At 36.3% G+C, this 19,970-nt stretch overlaps 1 protein-coding gene across 1 annotated transcript in view; it reads right to left on the reverse strand.

Annotated features, from left to right (window-relative positions):
- Window positions 1–1,341: 1,341 nt before the first annotated feature.
- Window positions 1,342–19,970, reverse strand: part of LOC105337812 (transcription factor collier) — a 24,609-nt gene continuing 5,980 nt past the window's right edge. The window contains exons 7-15 of the mRNA XM_011442715.4: window positions 10,306–10,387; window positions 9,229–9,349; window positions 7,957–8,028; window positions 7,553–7,683; window positions 5,770–5,896; window positions 4,602–4,690; window positions 3,473–3,665; window positions 3,007–3,147; window positions 1,342–2,895 (exon numbers count right to left, since the gene is read on the reverse strand). Coding sequence (XP_011441017.1) covers window positions 2,789–2,895; window positions 3,007–3,147; window positions 3,473–3,665; window positions 4,602–4,690; window positions 5,770–5,896; window positions 7,553–7,683; window positions 7,957–8,028; window positions 9,229–9,349; window positions 10,306–10,387 — 1,063 coding nt within the window. The 3' untranslated portion in view covers window positions 1,342–2,788. The remainder of the gene's footprint in view (window positions 2,896–3,006; window positions 3,148–3,472; window positions 3,666–4,601; window positions 4,691–5,769; window positions 5,897–7,552; window positions 7,684–7,956; window positions 8,029–9,228; window positions 9,350–10,305; window positions 10,388–19,970) is intronic.

Raw genomic sequence — 19,970 nt, forward strand, 5'->3', positions numbered from 1 at the left:
ATGGCAATGGTATCAGTTTCTTATTTATCAAAGAACTGTCCAAATATGAAAAGAAATAACTCATATAATAATTTTTTGTGATTTCTATCAAATTTTGTTCCGCGTGGTATGTAGAATACATTATAATAACTATATTAATATATTGTTTCTGTCACATAAAGATACTAAGTTTATTGTTTTTTGTATTATCACAAAATGGAGACGACATAGTGAGAAATCCAGGACGATAAAACACAAGGACATCTATCAGATCTAAAAATTATAGCATAATTAGCAAATAAGTCCGAAAAACTACGAGATGAAAGACGATCTGAAATGTGTTTGCCTTTTCTTCCCACGTCCAGCGCTCATGTGCAGTTTTATCGTAAACGCCATGTTAAGTTACATGAAAAGAATCAGCAAAGTATCTAGCTAAATCACTATGGCAATAGACGTTTTTCAGAGTCCAAAATTGGTGAAAAAATTAAATTTTGGTATCTGCGCTCAAATTCAAATCCTTAGTTATAGCTAACATAGTGTACACAACATATATGTGTAGCTGAAGGTCTGTAGCTGTCGGTCAGTCTAAATCAGTCCAAAACTAGCGCATTTTTTATGCACCGTAAATTGCTACTTTTTTTTTTTTTACAGGTATGGAACTTTAGCTATCAGATCGTCCATCCGAATTTTTTCAGACCAGGAGCTACAGATCTGCAGCTAACTTTTTGTTGTTTTTCCTTATATCATTGTTATTCGTATGAATAATTTGATATTTTAAGATTTTATATTTTGTGCAATAGTAGAAAATTAAAACCATTTTAAAAACCTACTGTATCATTTAAAAGATATAATAATGATTAGTTTTATATTGTATTTTTATATGTAGTTTTACTTTAAGTAAATAAAGAAATAAGAAAATCAGAAATCATCAATTTTTTCTGAATATGATATTATTTGGAACATTGATGAACCAAATCAAAATTTTCATTGTCAATAAGTAATTGTAAGTTCATTGATTTGTAGATTGTTTTTTATTTTGTTCCAAAACCTCAATCGAATGATTACCGGTATTTTGTTTTGTTTTTGTTTTACATGATCACCATATACAACGAACTATACACAAGGTTATTTCCTATTATTAGAAGTGTAACTATTTTGAATTTTCCACCATACAACTGTCGTGTACATATAAGTAGTTTTCCTATGATACTGTTGATTATTTCTTTTCCAGATCATAAATAAATTGTTTGTTTGTTTACTTTTGTTTTATATATAGGATTTCAACTCTATTATATTTTTTACTAATCAGCTGAGGGCTAAACTCTGTATGTCGTTGTCTTTCCGAGTTCAACAAGAAAGATACAATTTGTAATAGACTTTTATTGTTGATTCTTTTATGTGAGATTCACATGTTAAAAAGTATATGTATAAAGACAACAGATAAAGAGAAGTATAAAAATAACAAAAACTCGAACACATAATACTTAGCATACGCCTGATTTTACTACAGTCTGGCTGATAGGAAATGACGTCATAGAAATGCCGCACTGCCATCTATGTGAGTATAATGTTATAATATAAAGAGTATGTCTCCTCTTGCTACAAACAAGCAACGGTACTATAGATAGTCTGGTTTTTGTAAACATTGAGACAGAGCGAAAAAAGTACATTGAAATGCATTGGCACAAAATAATTAAAATCAGGACTAGAGTTGTATAAATGAATGGACTTTGATGTATTGACTAGACTTAAATAAATAACAATGCTTAAATTAAAAAGTAATACTCATAATAAATTAAAATAACATATTGCAAAACAAAACAAGGTGGGATAATGTTTCTTGCAAAACATCAGCATAACAGTACTTGAAAGAAATTTAATCCTTCAATAGTGGTAGGAAATAGGAAGACTGTCCTCCTTTACATTCCTGAATGATACACCACGGACACATCATAGAAAATGCCCGGATGATGTGTAAACCATGAGATGTAGCCCTAGAGCTGTTTAAAGTAATCAATAAAAAATAACTTTAACAATGCCAATCCATTAAAGTCGATTTAGGATTTCAATCTGAGAAAAAGTACGAGCAAATTTATTTAACACATTTTAAAATTATTATACAGCTGACATAAATCTCTAATCTACCGGTACATACACCTAAATATCTAAACATCCGTTTGTTTGATATTCTGACCATAACGCGAATACAATACAAAATTAAGCTGCAGTAGAAATAACATTTTTTATATATTTTTATACTAGAAATTGAACACCATGTTCTCACACTCATTCAGTCTTAAACAAAAACAAACTAAACTTTAACATCGACTGTAAAACAGTTCTAATTTAAGACATTGAATCCGAGTACATCAAATATTACTGAGCCATTCAATAATGTATGTACATTGAGTATTTTAATTGCGAAATTATCAAGGCTATATTATGACTAGAATAATCTGTTTTATGATGACTGACAATCTCAAAATGGCATAATATTATGCGGAAGTGTCATTTTAACGACCATGAAATGTCATGAAATTCATGCGATACGATGATTTAAGATTTCTTAAATGAATTTGAGATTTTGGTCTACCGACATTACTTGTTCTGCTATTTACACCATATTAATTTCCGGTAAGTACCGAAAACTAGGAGGGATGTCGTAATTTCAAAGTCACGTGAGCAAGTGAGCATAAGGCGCAGCGGTCTGTGTCATTTGGTTCCCTTTGTTCTGTTTAAATCCTGGCAACACAGGGTATCGCCATTCTCGTATCAATCAAAGACAACAGAAAGTCTACGGGTTTGATTTTCATTTCGCTGGCGATATGATAGAGCTACCATATGTCTGTCCATTACACGTCGGAAGCGCAAAAGGATTCACACTGGAAAATGGCGAGGTTACAAGGCTACTCATACCTGCAATATTAAAATATTTCTCTTAGCGTTGGTCTTTTGAAATTGTGAAGATTTTCAGGGGGGAAAATGACTTATAAATAATATTTTGGGATAGATACAGAATTTATTTACCCATGTTGCCTAAACCTCCCGTGGGGGCGTGGTACCCGTTCATGGCTGCCGAGCTGTAACCGCTTCCGTTACTGTGAGGCGTGGATCCATTGGAACCGTAGCCCCTGGGGGATAGGCTGGACCCTTGCCCCCTTGTATACCCTACAATGTACAACAACAAATAGTTGTTTGTAAAAGACTAATTCTAAATAAAATGCAATGCTCACTCAACACAAATAATGAGAGAGAATAAGCAAGTATATCAACATCGTTAATGTGTTAAAATTTTTAGGCTTGAATTATGAAACGGGCAAACACATTGTCTGAAAGTTTCTTGATGTTTTCGAACTTGCCGTTTTACGAGGACTTAAAGTGAGGCATTTTGCAGAGTTTCTTAGGTTAATTTTTTTTTCGGGGGGAGGGGGGGTCACTTTGAGGCACTAGTTATTATTTTTGTTTGGTTTGTCTTGACCTTGACTTGACCTACCTTCCTCCCACTGACCACTAGTGTCCTGGATGCTGACCGCCAGTTGTCCGGAGTACGGGGGGTTAAAACTAGACATAGGGGAGCCGTTGGTCATCGCGGGGGAGCGGGGCGGGGGGAGGGACAGTTGGTTGGGGTTCCGGGGCATGCTGTACAAGGCCTCGGCCAAGTCTGCTGCCCGCTTCAGGACGATCTCCTAGAAATAAATATAGTTACTGATATTAATATACATACAGCTGTAAGTAACAATATCTTATACTTCAGGACAATATCCACAAGGAGTAAAGTTACCATAATAAGTATACATCAATGGCAATATTTCATACCTCATAACTAGATAGCAGAATAAAGGTAATGTAGTATATAGACTACAGAGGAATACACTTACTATAATTAGTATACAGAAGGACTATTTTCCATAGTCAAAGGAATAAATCAACAATCACCAATTTACAAAAGGAAAAAAATGTATGTCCTACAGTCAGAAGAATGGAAGGACATTATATCAGTGAATAAAGTAACAAAATTTAATAAATATAAATAACAGTATAACTTCATGACTTTTTACTTCGATGTATGGTTGAAATCTACATTTAAATCAATAGCAATATTGCGACAATTCATCAAAAAGTGTAAGAAACTTAGTCTAAAATATTTATTTCTTTTCTAAGAAACTAAATCATGGCTCTGAGAAATGTTTTAAGCTGCAACTATAATATTTTACATCAAGCTTTAGAATGCTGTTTTAATAAAAAAAAAATTGCATTAAGTATTGGCAGTGGATCCCCTCATCTTTTTTCTCATCTCACGATAGCATGAAATCACTACCGCCTAAATGAAACCGAATCCAAAACTAGATACCGTACACGGTCAGTCTATAGGACGGAGTGTGCGTGTGAGGGCTACAGTTACAGGTATAGTGAACAGGTTATCGGGGGGTGGAGCACCTGGCAGGTGACAAATTCCATAACGATCACGGTAAAAGATGTTTGACATTCTGAACTTTCATGAATTGAAAATGATTTCATAATATTGAAAATATTATCAAACATTGAAATATAATAATTTATAATATTTGATGAAATAAGAACAGGTTTTAGAGACACTTTTTCTAATGGTTAGTAAGTCCTACCTTGGGGAGTCTCTCCGGGTCCCCGGGATGCCTCGGTACCAGTTTCATTAGTCGCTGGAATCCATAATCTATGGTAGGTTCTGCCAAAGCTAAATAGATAAGTTTATTTTTAATGATAACTCACATAAAACACATAAAGCAAATATTCATGAGTCCTGCTTATTTGTCTCTGAAGTGGGTGGAGTTCAAGAAAATATTTGTACACGCCCCATCGAGAATAAGAATGCTAGCTATAAAACAAAAGAATATAATACAATCTACAATTGTTTGTACATATTTCTGAAAACTGTTTGTTTTTATTATATTTATACTCCTTGTTTTGGAGGTTTGATAATGATAATGAAAATTGGCTGTCTTGTTCTATTTTCAAGCAGAAATAATTTCATGGATTGCTATTATCGCGCCAGGAACTACTTATTAAGAGTCCCTGGCGTTACTAGGCTTTCTATCGGTTCAATGGAGCATGGGAAATAACTATTGATCCAGTTCTCTTGACTTCTGAACGCTTTTTTTTTCAAATCATAAAGAAAACGGTTCGCCGGTTTTGTATTTGTTTATGCATACAAAACACAAGAGCAGTGATAGAAAACGTCTACCGATAAAATCTAGTGATTTAACATCTATTACAGCATTTTAAAACTCGATACAGAATAATTTAACAGCAATCCACTTACAGTGAAAATTAAAATAAAATTGTTAACTATGAAGTTAATTATTCATGATAGAGCCTAATATAGTGACAATTTCATCAAACCTGAATTTTCAAAACTCAAAATTAAAAAATGACTGAGAAATACCAAAACAAGTAGGGTTTTTTTAAGAAAAAAAATAAATTGTTTAAAAGGTGTCGAGTTCTTTTGGGATAAAAAATAAAATAACAAAAACACAAAGGAATATAATTACTAGGGGAAAATCCTTAATGTATCTTTTAAAACACGATCTTAACAAGTTTTTTTTTTCTCATTATCGCAATTTCCTGTTAGATGAATTAATGTCTATATTTTTTAGGGTTGATTATATAATTGCATTATAATTGCAACTCGCCTTACAGCAATTAAAAAAAGAGAATCTTTGAATGGAAAGAGAGAAGAGAGAGAGAGAGAGAGAGAGAGAAAGAGAGAGAGAGAGAGAGAGAGAGAGAGAGAGAGAGAGAGAGAACGTGTCGTACCTGTGTACACGAATCGTCCCGGCGCACCTTTACAGAATTGTTTAGATTTGTAAGACAGAGTGACCTCTACCACCCCCGGGAGTTGTCTGGCCGGGGTCTGAACCCGGATGGCATGTGACGTAATCAGCTGAAACGTCATCAAAATAGCAACGTAAGCAACACCAACATAATAACAATAATAACTAAATATCCGCGCATCAGCAGCGACATAATAACAAGGATAAATCTAGATCCGCACATCAGCACCGACATAATAACAATAATAACTCTAGATCCGCACATCACCGACATAATAACAATAATAACTCTAGATCCGCACATCAGCACCGACAGAATAACAATGATAAATCTAGATCCGCACATCAGTACCGACATACATGTAATAACAATGATAAATCTAGATCCGCGCATCAGTACCGACATAATAACAATAATAACTAAATATCCGCGCATCAGTACCGACATACATGTAATAACAATGATAACTCTAGATCCGCGCAGCACCGACTTAATAGCAATAATAACTAAATATCCGCTCAGCAACAATAATAACAAAGAGACTAAGATGATAAAAATGAAAGAAGCAATAAAATATCTATGAACTTTGGGTGTATGAATCTTTTGATTGGAACTAGATTGTATGTTTGCTCAGAGCTCTCTCTCATTCCAGCTTTATCAAATTCGCCCACGACACATTTAAACAATCATTTAATAACGGAGCCCCGCATAATTACTCATCCTCCCCGGTACGCGGTAGTATTTAGATATTCTATTGTTATCGATCGCCACGCTCTGTTGATTTGCGAGCCCGTTATACTACCGTTTGACAGCAAGAGTACTCGTAAATATTTAAAACAAAACATTGCGGATGTTCTTAAAGCCAAGCTCCTCACCTTAGAAAGGCATGAGCCCGACAATTAAGACTTTTGCCGTGTGGTTTGGTTGACATTTACTTCAATTAATTATCAGCAGAAACCATACTTAACTCATCTAGCGGGGCTTATCATTTATTCATAGCGACTCGATTTGAACGTGAAACGAAATGTGCATATGTACTTGTTCACATAAATATTATTTTAATCAAAATTCAAAGGGAAAGGAAGGTTTTGTTTCATCTCGAATACACTTAGCCAGCGCTGTCATGACGTCATAATACGGATCCTCTTTCCGTGGTTGAGTGCGGACGGATCGCAACATTCCTATCTACAGTCACCATCTGCCTTATTGTGGCCCAGCCCTGACAAGCCATTATTTTTTGGCTCTTAAATAAAACAGCTAAGGAATCGATCGATAAATGTGATCACAGATTTAAAGGATATGTTTCAGTATTGTTTACAGCCCCTAATTAGCGTGGTAAACTTTTGCCGTCATGCTTATTTTTTGGTCGTGACTGTACAAAAACCGCGATAATACCAATAACATTTCAATACAAGTTAATTTATAACTTTTTACGATAGTATCATTGAAGACCGAGTTCATATTTAATTCTAACATTAAAAACTTTTATTTACAAATTTTCTGTTATCAATTTATACTAAAATTTTACCATTAACATTGCATAAATATTACTAATAAATTACATGTATATATTGTCAGGGTTGTCTCTAAAAATTGAAGTAGAAGGAGGAAAGGAAAAAGTAGCAGGGGGTCTGGGGGTCTTGCTTATAGCTACATTGTGCTTGAAATGCAATAATAGCCGGGTAATTAAGGCATTATAGGCGGGGGAATTCCCCGCCTCCTTGGTCTTAGAGACAACCCTGAATATATCATAATTTATATTCACCTCGCTCCAAACAAACACAGATCCGAACGCCACCTGTAGGCCGTCAAAGAAATTATCTCCAATGATAATGACTGTAGTGCCACCTAGCGTCCAACCTTCGCTCGGACATATGGCCTTGATAGTGGGTGTAGCTATATGATAAAAAAAAAAGGTCAAGGTTACTGATCTCGTATGTATAGATAAAATAACTAATTATACAGAAAAAGAACCAAACACGTCTAGGCAAAATAAAAAAAATTGTTAAACTTAATTTTAAGAAGCACAAGCAAAAAAAAAAAAGAAAGAAAAAAAAGAAATGTGTTTACATAGAAAAAAAACCAAAAACAAAATCGGGGAAAACGCTGTGTACAAATTGGTGAAGACTTTGATCTACTGGAGCTAGGATAGAGAGGTTGGATACTTACTGATGGCCCCTGCATCCCGGGGGTAGCGAGTGAAGGCCCTGGATGTGTACGAATCGGCAAAGAACCAAGCATCTGGTGATAAGAAATATTCGCGTGTCAGTTATTTTCACACCAATGTATCATGTCATTAATAGTTCTATAGATGGCATGCAAAATGACTTAAACTTGACTCCAACCCATTAACCATGCATTGTTGTCTTTCTTAACCCCGTGCTGCCCCGTTGTTTTGAGTAATTCTAAAATGTTGATTAAGTGATGGACAAACAATTGGCGAGTCTGTAGGTTTTGTTAAATTGTTTGCCACAGTAACACTTCAACGTTGGCTGTGTACACAAATTAGCTAAAATCATGGGCATCAACATCTTACATGTCATCAATTGCTGCAATTATTCCCTCTCTCCGAGCTCAAGACAAGTCGGGGAGAGGACTCTTGATTTACTCAAGAACTTGTGAAAACCTCTCCACAGTTTCCAAGTGTTTATCGATTCTTCACATTCACTAAACGACTCCTTCAAGAGAAGTTTGATGGATTTCAGTCTTTTTGCACCAGCGCCATTGACATTGTTTTATGAAGTGGGCAGGGTTAAATTCATTAATCTAAAAAACACAGGGTACAGATGGTAAAGAACGGCCTCTCCGGAACAGATGGGTCGGGGGAGAGTCGGGTTTTAGACAGCTGGTGTGTAATGGCGTCCGAGACGGAACACTATTGTTATTCTAATTGAAATTATAATCTGCTATCAAATGTGTAATTGTTTTAGCCCAACTGAAATAGCACCGGTTTGGATAACTCAGAATGAAATTTCCAGTGAGGGATAATTTTGGAATTTTATAAAATTTAGTGAAGTCTAAGCAAACGCAACTTTAAACACTAAAGCAAAAAAAAAAAAAAACAGCGTGACTGTATTTTTTCAACACAGAACAAAATATTTTAATAGCAAAAACAAGTAAATTATACACATAAAAATTTAATAAAGAAGTCTATATTGATTCTTTCGATTTCCTGAAGCGAACAAGCCAAGATATAAAAAGATAAGCAAATAAATACGATGCAAACAAATTTAAAAAAATAATAAACGAAAAGAGTTTGTTTTCAAAGCACGAATTTTAATAGCATTGGTCTAACAAATGCACAAAGCATTCAGTGTGTTGGAGGTTTTTAATTCACTGTAAGAATTACTTTGATTGGTTCATTGGATTGATTGAAGCACGATGTAAGTGTTTGGGTGAGTGGGTGGGTGGGGGTGTTGTATGAATGGTGTATGGACTAACCTCCGTCCGTGGGATCCAGTCTCCGCGCTCTCCGGCCGTGTTTGGAGTTGTTGTGGACAAACATATTGTCAGAGACCGCTAGCAGTGTGCCCTCCACGGAGATAGTCGTACAGATGGCCACCTGGATGGACCCACCAAAAGGAGTTATTATTAATATTTTACACTATTGTCCTTTACTTTTCATTATATCAATATGTGCAACAAGAATTCACACTAAGATCCTTTATTTTATTTTTTTTTTATTTCCTATTTGAAGCCTCACATATTGTTTGTACAAATATTGCATCTATTTTGATATATTTGGCACTACATATAAATGCGGAAAAAATTATTTTCATGGTAATTAATTTGGACAGAGATAGAGAGAGCGATATAAGTTCTGAAATTTAAGTCCTGTCAAATTGTATTAAAATGTTATTAAATAGGTTTAAAATCCAAACCAATTAAATCTACATGCTGTTAATGTTAAAACCCAGAAAAGATCCCGAAATCTTCAAACCGTGTTAAGTTTTTTCGGAGATCAATTTCTGACAACCACTTATCTTATTCATCGATTTCCTAACAATGTTTGTCATTGCGGCTCGAGAGGCTGGATTTGTTTTCACCTTTCCTTTATTATGAGACAAGTTTCAACTAACAACCGTTGACAAATGCTGTAATCCCCGCGCGACCCAAGACTAAGTACCTTTTCAGCCTTCATTGAAGAGATTGCACTGAAGAGCTCCTAATCTTATCAATATGTCTCATTTTCTGGGGATTAGGTTTAATATAATGCTAGAGTTTCAAATACTATGCATCAACATTCTTTCAGAGTTTTTACAAATATCATTAAAGGGGTTTAAAACGAGATGGGGTCGGAAAGCTGATCAGAGCTAGGCTTTGTCTCAGGAATTGAGTCTGCTCATGGCAAATCAACAACGAACTAGACCATTATAAGGATTATGGACCTTATTCTGTCGCATATATCACTATACCTCAGCATCTATGCCATGATATATCAATTTTGCCATAATTTTACCCTTTTTACCCTTTGGCCCTTTTGGGAACGTTTTATAGTGTTTAGTTTTTATAAGGTACCTGAAATCTTCTCATATCCCGTGGGTTCCCTGCATTCTTTAGGCAGTTTTGATTGCATTTCATGAAGAACTTTAAGAAAAATCTGCAAAAAAAGAAACAAAGGGTATTGAGACTAGATAATGAATTGTAACATCGTTCACATGAGTCAAGATCGGAGCAGAGATAAACGCCTGTTAATCAGTCGTCTGACGTGACATTATAGTAGAAGTGAAATGACACGGTGGGATGATCAAAAGATGGATTGACTTCACACATCTGGTCAGATATCTCTCTCTCTCTCTCTCTCTCTCTCTCTCTCTCTCTCTCTCTGAATATTAATATTTTTAAATTATTGGCTTTTTATTATTATATATCTATATCATCGTGCAATTTGGCAGTGGTCTTTTTCTGTGTGTAAGGTGACTGCGAAACCCAGCCCAAGTTTTATGACATGATTGCATGTATAGGGCCAGTTCTGGTAACAGGTAATGAAGAAACACACTATCTATTTCTCTATCAAATGCTCAGTACCAGCATCAATAATGCAGGAACCGGTCCCAATCGTTTCGGAACGTTCGCTTCGGTAGCCGTGGTCGTCGCCGGCCATTAGACCAGTACAGATGAGATCGGCTTACACAGGGCAATGTCTAGATCCCATTCACTATTTCTTGTCATTGGTGCCAATAGACCACGAAGGCTTGCATGGATATCAATTTTATCACAACTCAAAAGGAAACCATTTTGCCATTAAATGCATATGGCGCACATTTATGGTTAGAAATTGTTTATTCATCACTACCAACAACTTTCCTTGCAAGAATAAATCAAAGTTCATGTTTTTAAAAATTTCTGCAACAGGTATATTATAAGGCAAGCACCTGCTTAGTTAAAGCATTGCTTTCCTTTTTATTGGCCAACAGAGATGAGGGTTGCTCATGTGCAAGAGAAGGTCCCCTGAGACCCGTATAACTGGAGTGAGAAAATTACCTGTGTATCAATAAATGATTTGATCGGAGATCTCCTGAGACCTCAGTGTATAACCAAACCAGAATTACCGCCACAGCAATTAGTTGTCTATCCACAATCTTTTGTCCATATCAAACTAAATATTGCTTACATCTCTAGTTATTTACCGACGACTGAGAAAGCTAGGTGCTCGTTTGCCAGGTGTTACTTGTAGATGTTATCAGACAATACAGAGGGGAACTGTTGTGCAGCAGATACCGGCATTGTCTCAGATGTTCTCATAGAAAGGATATCTTTGCACTGATTTGGTGGTTACTTTTATTAATTCATTGTTTGAGAAGATGTCGAGGAACTTGGAATGTTTTCCAATAATTTGTGTTTTTGCAAGTTTATGGAATAAAATAAATCTATTGTAGATAACTATGGCAGCACATAATGCCAGGAGCATTTATAAAAGTTCTGTACTACTTTCGATTCTTTGAAATTTAAATGGGAGCAACTGCGTTATGAAATCGGCGATTGTTACATGTAGGTATACATGTTTATAAAAAAAACCACCGCAATAAGAATATGCACACATTTAATGTATTACTATGATATGACAGCAATAAATGGCTTGGGGGTAAAACAAACTAGCATTGTGCAATGTCTTTTGTTTCGTTCAGGACATAAAACTGATCAAGCAAGCGTATTTACAACCAAGAAATGCAAAAGCCCGGGTTTGGTAATGAATGTGTCTTTATAATTAGAGTGCATTTAATGGGTCTTCAGAATACATTGCTGCCTTTCTTGTATTTGTTTGAAACAGACCCCTCCTTATTTAATGATGTAGTCGAGGAATTTCAATAAAAAACGTGGAAAGAGTCGCTATATTGTAAATGAATTGGTTTGTATTCGATTTCGTGCCACGTGCTGTGTTGATTGGACAAGTTAATCCGTAATGTCGGAAATATTGCAATTTCCTCATCATTTTCAAGTCATCGCACCATTTGATTCCAAACATCAGACGACATAGCATTCCCGGAATCGGTACATTAATGTCGGTAATACCTGTGTCCCGAACCCGATCAATAACATGTAGAACACTTCAAACAGAGCCCATTATTGTTATTGAATGAGAGTAAGAGAAAAAGTCGGATCGGAATTGCTGGCGTTCAACAGGAACCATCAACTAATGATATTTTGTTAAAGCTTTCCGGAACAGGTCTCGTATGACACGGGAGAACTTATTTAATTAACCATCCACCATCAATCAACGCGATCATAACAGGACCGAAACACTATGTCGGAAAATATGCAATGTTTAATTTGCAGAATTCCAAAAATCAATAGAAACTTAATAATTCAGTACTGCTTTTCAAGTTAAAAAACATTTTATGTGTTTTGTAGTTTAATGACCAGCTTTTAAAGTCGTCACACAAACAACGTTTACAATGGCTGCAGCTCCTTTGCAAGCTTTTAGAATGGTTTTTCCTCGATGTCTTCTCACCCAAACCCTTTTTTAGTCTGTGTTATTTACATTTAGTTTGATAAAACAAAAGCATATACCGCTGTTCCAGTGAGAAAATCGGACTAATCCTGGAAATAGCGTCTTATCGGGGCATTAGTTACTACACGACTATCGTCCCGTACTCCCGGCGGAGTCATTTGAATGCAGAAATACTGAAGATAAAATGGCTCTATCATACTATTTACAGAATGCACTATTGATCACAGAAAAAGGAGATTGGGGTAATTCTAAATCTCAAACCCAAATCAGTTTGATTAACAAAATACGCTACGAATCCAAAGTGAACAAGCGCTCTCTAGGGGAGTCGGTGGTATAACGTGCTTTGAGTTTAAGGGGGTTACGGCAATTAGACGAACCCATCGTGTGTTCGATGCTCAATCTTTGGATTTCACACACTAGAGATCAATGGCAGAGGTGATCTAGATAAAACAAGAAGCGAAATAATTAACACCTGACAAGCAAACTTACAGGGTTATGAAATTATGTAATAATGGAGGACAATTTGTATGGGCGCAATCAGCCCCGGTTGCATCAATACGTTACGAGTTTCAGTTTGTTTGTTATTGTAGAGACATTTTTCGTAGATTAATTGTGATGTTTATGTGTTTATTATAAACGGTTAAATATCATTTCTGTAATGCGATTCCATGAACACGTTAAATTAGTTTATTTAGACAAGTTACTGTGGAAAACTGTGAACATTTCATTTCCTCGGAGACTCATCCGCCGTCGGTAATTATAGTTTGAAAAAGTGTTAGGCTGGCAAGGGAATACAAATGTTTTCATTTACTGCGGAGTGATACACCAAGTGAAAATTAGATCCCATGGGGGCCTAAATACACCAACAAACATGCAGCAAGGAGGGCTTATATTTTTCTTTCCGCGAAAAGGTGAAACCTATACTGTGTAAGACCCGCGTAACGAGGAAATTAAGCAATATTATAGCTTAAGAATAGCAAGCATCTCCCATACAGCCGCGGTGAAGATCCCCTTTACAGCTTTGTTTCCAAATGAGACTCGACACATTTCGTTTGCAATAAAATTACTGCGCATTAAGTAAAATTTGTAGGATTTACTGCGACATATCTTGTGTTTTATCCTCTTTTAAAAAAATTATAACTGTATAAACAATGTTTTGGTTTTTATCCCCTATATATAAACCCCGTTTGCTCCTCTTGAGTAGTCTTCTTTCAGAGAAAAATGATAAATTTAATTATTAGGAAGAATGCGGAAGACCATGGGCTCTGAAAGGATGTTTTGAACCGGAATTTTTGTTATAAGAAATGATCTGTTGAACGGAGCAGACGTACATCATGGCGGGAAAAATCCCGCGGGAACGGTGCCACGTCACGAATCCGTCCTCGGCAGGAATACTAACTATCTAACGTAATTGTTCTCCAACCAATTCTAAACCGTCGGGAATTCGGAGTCTAATTAGTCGTCCACATTTCTAAAGACCGTCAACCTAGCGTTTTATGTGAGCAGAGAGGTGGCCCAAGCTTCCGCCGATATTTGAATTCAGTGTAATGACACGTTTAGAGGATGTCGAACTTCATTGACAGTACGCCAACTTGTCAGGTTTATTCTTAAAATTCTTTATAAATATCAACACAGAAAAGTTTACATTTCTATTATTTTCAGTCATGGTATTTTATGTATGATATATTCAGTTACACACCAAAAATGGCCGGCATATTCATATTAGTTTCTACACGATGTACTTCAAAATTTGTCTCTTTTCATCGCGGGCTGGCACCAGCTCACTCCCATCAAACGGGTCGACGGTTATCACGTGAGCCGATTGTGTAGGAATCACAAAAGACAAACGCTCGTAATTTATGATAATTAGCGCGAGGTCCACGTGCCGATTAGATCTTTTATATCCGGGGCACGTGACTATTATCACTTCCAGCGGAAGTTGATTAACTCAAAAGATTCTCTGCCAAGGAGCACGTAAAGATAATATTTTAACGTGGAAAGTTTTTTTCTTCGTTCTTTTCCTTTCTTGCGACCATAGGTTTGTCCCAAGAGCCAATAAATGTTGACATCATGGGAGAGAAAGGTTCCCCGGAGTGTTGTTAGGCCGCCATATAAAGCAAGAGCAATCACTGCCCTCAACTTAATGAAAAATATATATACCTCAACAAACCAACGACAAATTCACTTTCAATTATCACTTCCCGGCGACTTTTGCATACTGATCCATCTGCGGCCCACGACCAAATCGCCATTAGCTTTGTCACCCCGCGGTAAACTCAGTAATGGCGGACTGTAGGTTTGTCTTTCTGGTCCGTCGTCGTCGTCAGCAGACAAGTACGAGTGTTAATCGTATTAGCACGGCTAAATGGTCGCCATGATGGATGATTCTGACCAAAAGTAGATCGTTACCATCGGTCTTAATGGAAATATTCGCCACTTTATGTCTGAAATTCTTTACGTCAAAAAACCTTTGTTTGGCAAGACCGAAATGAAAATAAATTTCCTCCTTATTTCTAGCCCTATTAGAAGTTGTTAAATCTTATTTATAAAGAATAAAGATAACGAAACGAAGCATGTCCCAATCTTGGTTTTATTAAATTAATATTCATTCAAACAAAAAGTGTTCAGTAATTTTTCCTCTTTGTTTCTACACGTATTTCTTTTGATTTAGTCATTAAAATACGTTTGCCGCAGTAGCTTCTTTTTTAGTTGGAACAAACATTATGATTATTAAACAAAACTACCTTTGGATAGTTGCGTTCCGTAATTTTTAACTGGCTATCTTACACCTAGTTAACTCTGGTTTGATATCGATTAGCTTTTTAGGGTCGCATTTCTAAACTTTATTTACAAACAAGCGTAATCTCCAGCTGATAATGCTTAGAATAGTTCAGTGGCAATGAGGCATTGTTAACGAAGTTCCTCTTCAGAATCCGACGTTTTTGTGAACATAAGGACTCACAGGGGACCCTTTGTCTAAATAGATTTAACAAACCTACCTAATAGGCTAATAGTTCTCTTGACAAATTATACCAAATAGCGCGTATGAATATTCAAGATCCTAAACCCCGCGAGATTCCCGGGTTAAACTAATGGAGAAATAGAATTATCGGGTTCGGAGTACGAACTGTTACGGACTTTAGCATTGTTCTGCCAGTTGGAATTCCGCGGGGACGAGGCTGAAGCCTTCATAATCAGCGAGATATAGTGCTTCTCATCTTCATTCAAAGAGCGGAAGGTTTATTTGTTAAATTTATCCCACTAGGGGACGCTAAATTGAATCGGGTAGATATGATCATGGCAATATTTCTAAAGCAGAAACACTGAAAAGGCAAAAAATCCGTGCTTTAAACGGGCTAGCAGGCGCTCTCTCCCACACTTACTTATCAATTAAGGAAAGCTCCAGAGACGAGCACGGCGAGATCCGCGATACGTTTTAAGCATTATATAAGAGGGAGCTCACAAGTCAATTCTATTATCACAAATTAGAATGATTTAAGATGAATTCAATGGGATTACTGGTCACGTGATATATGCTACCAAATATACATAGCTATTTCTTCCTCTCTTTCTCTCTAACTCCCTTAAATATTTAATATTCTTCCAGATATTCCTCCATTGAGATGGTCACACCCAAACCAACCAGCCAACCAACATTAACCGGATTTTATATCAGCAGTATCGCAGTATCACAGTACAAATGGAGTCCCATTCACGTAGATGCCATTTGATGGAATTCAAATGTTTGGCACCTTTATACGCCGGATTTTATGGGAGGAAATTCTGCCGTATGCCTGATCGATGGGAGAGAGAAGACGGATAGAGCTGGAGGCATGAATTATTCGTGAGCTCCATTTTATATGGTATTCTAATATCATACACAACACTCTGTAGACTCTGGGGTCGGTTAGTGTGCCTCTCCTATGTAGAGTTATTATTGAACCACCCTTCAGCTAGATGCTCAAAAAACTACCCATCCCATCTACTCTAAAATTTTAAATATAACTAAACTATTTGAGGATAAAACAAAATGTTTCAAAATCTTTGTACAGACCCTTCATCTTAAGGCGATAAAATTAATAATTTATAAAAATGCCCACGAACGCCCAGCCCCCCCCCCCCCTTGTGTAATGTGAATCAAGATCATTTCTTGCACACAAAGGAAGCCAGAGGAAACAACACTCGTTCATTTCCTTGGATTCTTATTTGTAAAGTTGACCGTTTCATCATACAATTATGCATTACTTCATAAAAGAAGTGACGTTTGATAAAGGAAAAATATCAAATCTAAAAGTGAAAAATCAAATCTTAGATATTACGAACAAAAACACAGCACTATAAAGAGGCATAATATCAAAGCAGAACGAGGCCATCAGAAGCTTTGTTGGGTTGGCAAGTTCTCAGAAGCTCAAAGCAATGGCGTGCAATAAAAATATTGTCAAACTTAATTTGGAAGTCGCTTCGTCTTCCCCACTTCTGAAGGTGATTGTGTGAGCTCGCCAGTATCGTATTAGCCGCGGCAATGGTGCAGATGAAAACCCGCCATCTTCTACTGACAACGGAATGATGGACCCCAGGTCCAGAAGCCACCGACGTGATTAGTGGGTGACAGACCAAAATTACAGGGAGCTGGAGGAAGGGACATCAACAGACCTAACCCTGGACGGCGATGGGAGGGATTTAATTTCAGGGGTTTAAATTAATTCGATACAATATTCTACTAATAGATGATAAAGAAGCAATTGTCATGAAATTTATTAAGTTGGTTTTGTCTTTTTAACATTAATACTCGAGTTATATTTCACTGTTAGGGTTTATTATTATTCTTTAATTTTCTGAGTGCTTGTATTGATAAATTTCTTACTCGAAATCAACACAAATATAAAAATGAGAACAAATCACTGAAGATATTTAAATATATGTTTTCATCCGGGACCTGTGTTAGTTGCACTATGTCGTGTACGGGAGCTATGTTTGTTCTTTTGAAGAACTACAATATATGGGCTTCTGTAGCGTGTCTTTGTGTACCGTCTCAAATAAACTCCCCACAAACTCCCCACAGTTGAGTGCATTAGAAATAACTTGATGACAAATCATGAACAAGTGATCTGGCCGTATGACCATTACGATCGCTTGATTCGGATATCAGACGTACTAAAATAATTAGAAGCTTGGCGGAGTAATATCATAATGCGTTGTAGAAACGGTTAAAAGCTTCGGGCAACATCTTATTCCATTTATTCGCTAATCTTCCGAATTTGACAAATAATTCATCGAGAAAAATCGTTATTGATATTGGAATTGACCACTGTTTTTCTGAAAGGAAATTTTCAGTAAAAACCAGAAAAGATTGGGGTGATGTCGACTGATAGCTCCATAAAACCCATGAACGTCAATTAGTTCATCCACAAAAAATCACGGGGGCCAAAATGAACAGACCAATAAATAAGTTTGTTGCTGTGTGCTAGTCGTACCGGTGAAAGATTAATGGAAATGGAAGAAAACGCTGCTAGCTTCAAACTTTAAACAAAAGGCAGATTCACTGATATACAATGTTATTTGACAATAAAACGCCGCCGTGAAAGTAAATAGGAAATATGAAGTGTAAAGTTTCCACCGCGGTGATGGTAAGGCGACAAATTCCCGGATCATGCCTCTCTCGTCCGTCTGCCAAGCTTCCTATAAATCCTACAGAAATCTACACGGTGTGAAAAGAATTTTTACAGAAAGCATTTTTTGATTTAGTTTTTGGATCAGAGTAGGTGGTAAAAGGTATACACTAATGCGCCAAACACTAAAATCGTCTTTGAACCAAGTTGGTCGGTCAACTTTATACCTTAAAAGCTTGAATGTACATGGAATTTTTCTAGCCATGAATCATTTTTAAGTTTAAAAAACCCGAAAGTTAAAGTTTATTAATTAAGTTTGAAGGGGGTATTCTATTTTTATTTTTATTCAAAGCTCTTCTTAATTATGGAAGGTTGAAATAGTTTAAAATGCCTTGACCATCTAGTTTTAGTAATTATTTCATATCGTTTCAAGTGTAACCTAAGAACATGTAATACAATACACGCAATGGCTTTGGTTAATACAGATCCTTTGATTAATACATATTTTGATCATAAAAACTAATATTTAGCATGCTTATTCTGGCTTCAAAAAGACATTCGTTTAGCTGAATAGAAATGTTTGTTCTGTAAAGATAAGCTTTGTCGAAGATAATGTTGATTGGTTAGTATTGTTACATGCAGCAAGATGGACAGGCGCAAATTGAGTTACACACCTACGTTTGGTGGAGGTTTCTGAAATAGCCCTTCTGCCGTTTTCTCACTACACTCCTCCCCGGGGGATAAGTGATCAATGAATCGAACACGATTCCATTCAAGCAGTAACAACACGGGCATAAAGGCTACCCCCGGGGAATGCTGGGAGATTGTTTCGTAATAGTTTACGGAGAGAGACATGTAAATTAATTAAACAGTTAAGCAGATGGGTCTTATGCGTACCTCGCAATCGTCCGATAGATATTGAAATTAATTATGAATGGAAAAATCGGGTTTTGACTGATTGTTGATAGTTATCTCCTGGAATTTGAAAAAGACATGTATCTCCTTTTGTTTCTTCGACGACATATTGTAAATAATAACGCTGAGCAGTGGTTTGAAGTCCAGTCTAAAAAAGCAGTGTCTGAAATCCATGAATCCGGATAAAAAAGATCCGTTTCAGAGATGGTCTCCGCTTTCAAGATTTTCAAGTCGTAAATGTCACATCATATCGTTTTATATAGAGCCTGATGAAGTTGGCCCATCGATCCGGCCAAGAGTGTTTCTATAGAAATCTTTTAAGGAACACTAGCAAAGAACGCCATTCTGGATGGTTTGTGAGCTATTAACTCTCGGAATTAATTCATTAATACCGGGTCAAAAAGAAATGATATTATCTCATTTTCTAGTTGCAAATAAATCTAGTTTTTAATCTCTCCGAGCGCACGAGTCTTTGCCGGAAAGATTAATGCCACATTAGGCTTTTGTATCCAACAAACACAAAAGCTTGCAGAGTAATTGAAATAAGTTTCCCGACAAATGCTGAATACAGAAAAACAGACCATATTGTGCCATCAAGTAAATGATTTTGATGAAACTTTGTTTTTGGACATCAGTGATGTGAATTCATATTTCATAATAACTAGGAAAAATAGAAAACAGATTGGTCTTAGAACGTATTTTGATAA

This window comes from Magallana gigas, chromosome 8 (genome assembly GCF_963853765.1).
Source record: "Magallana gigas chromosome 8, xbMagGiga1.1, whole genome shotgun sequence".
Taxonomy (NCBI): domain Eukaryota; kingdom Metazoa; phylum Mollusca; class Bivalvia; order Ostreida; family Ostreidae; genus Magallana; species Magallana gigas.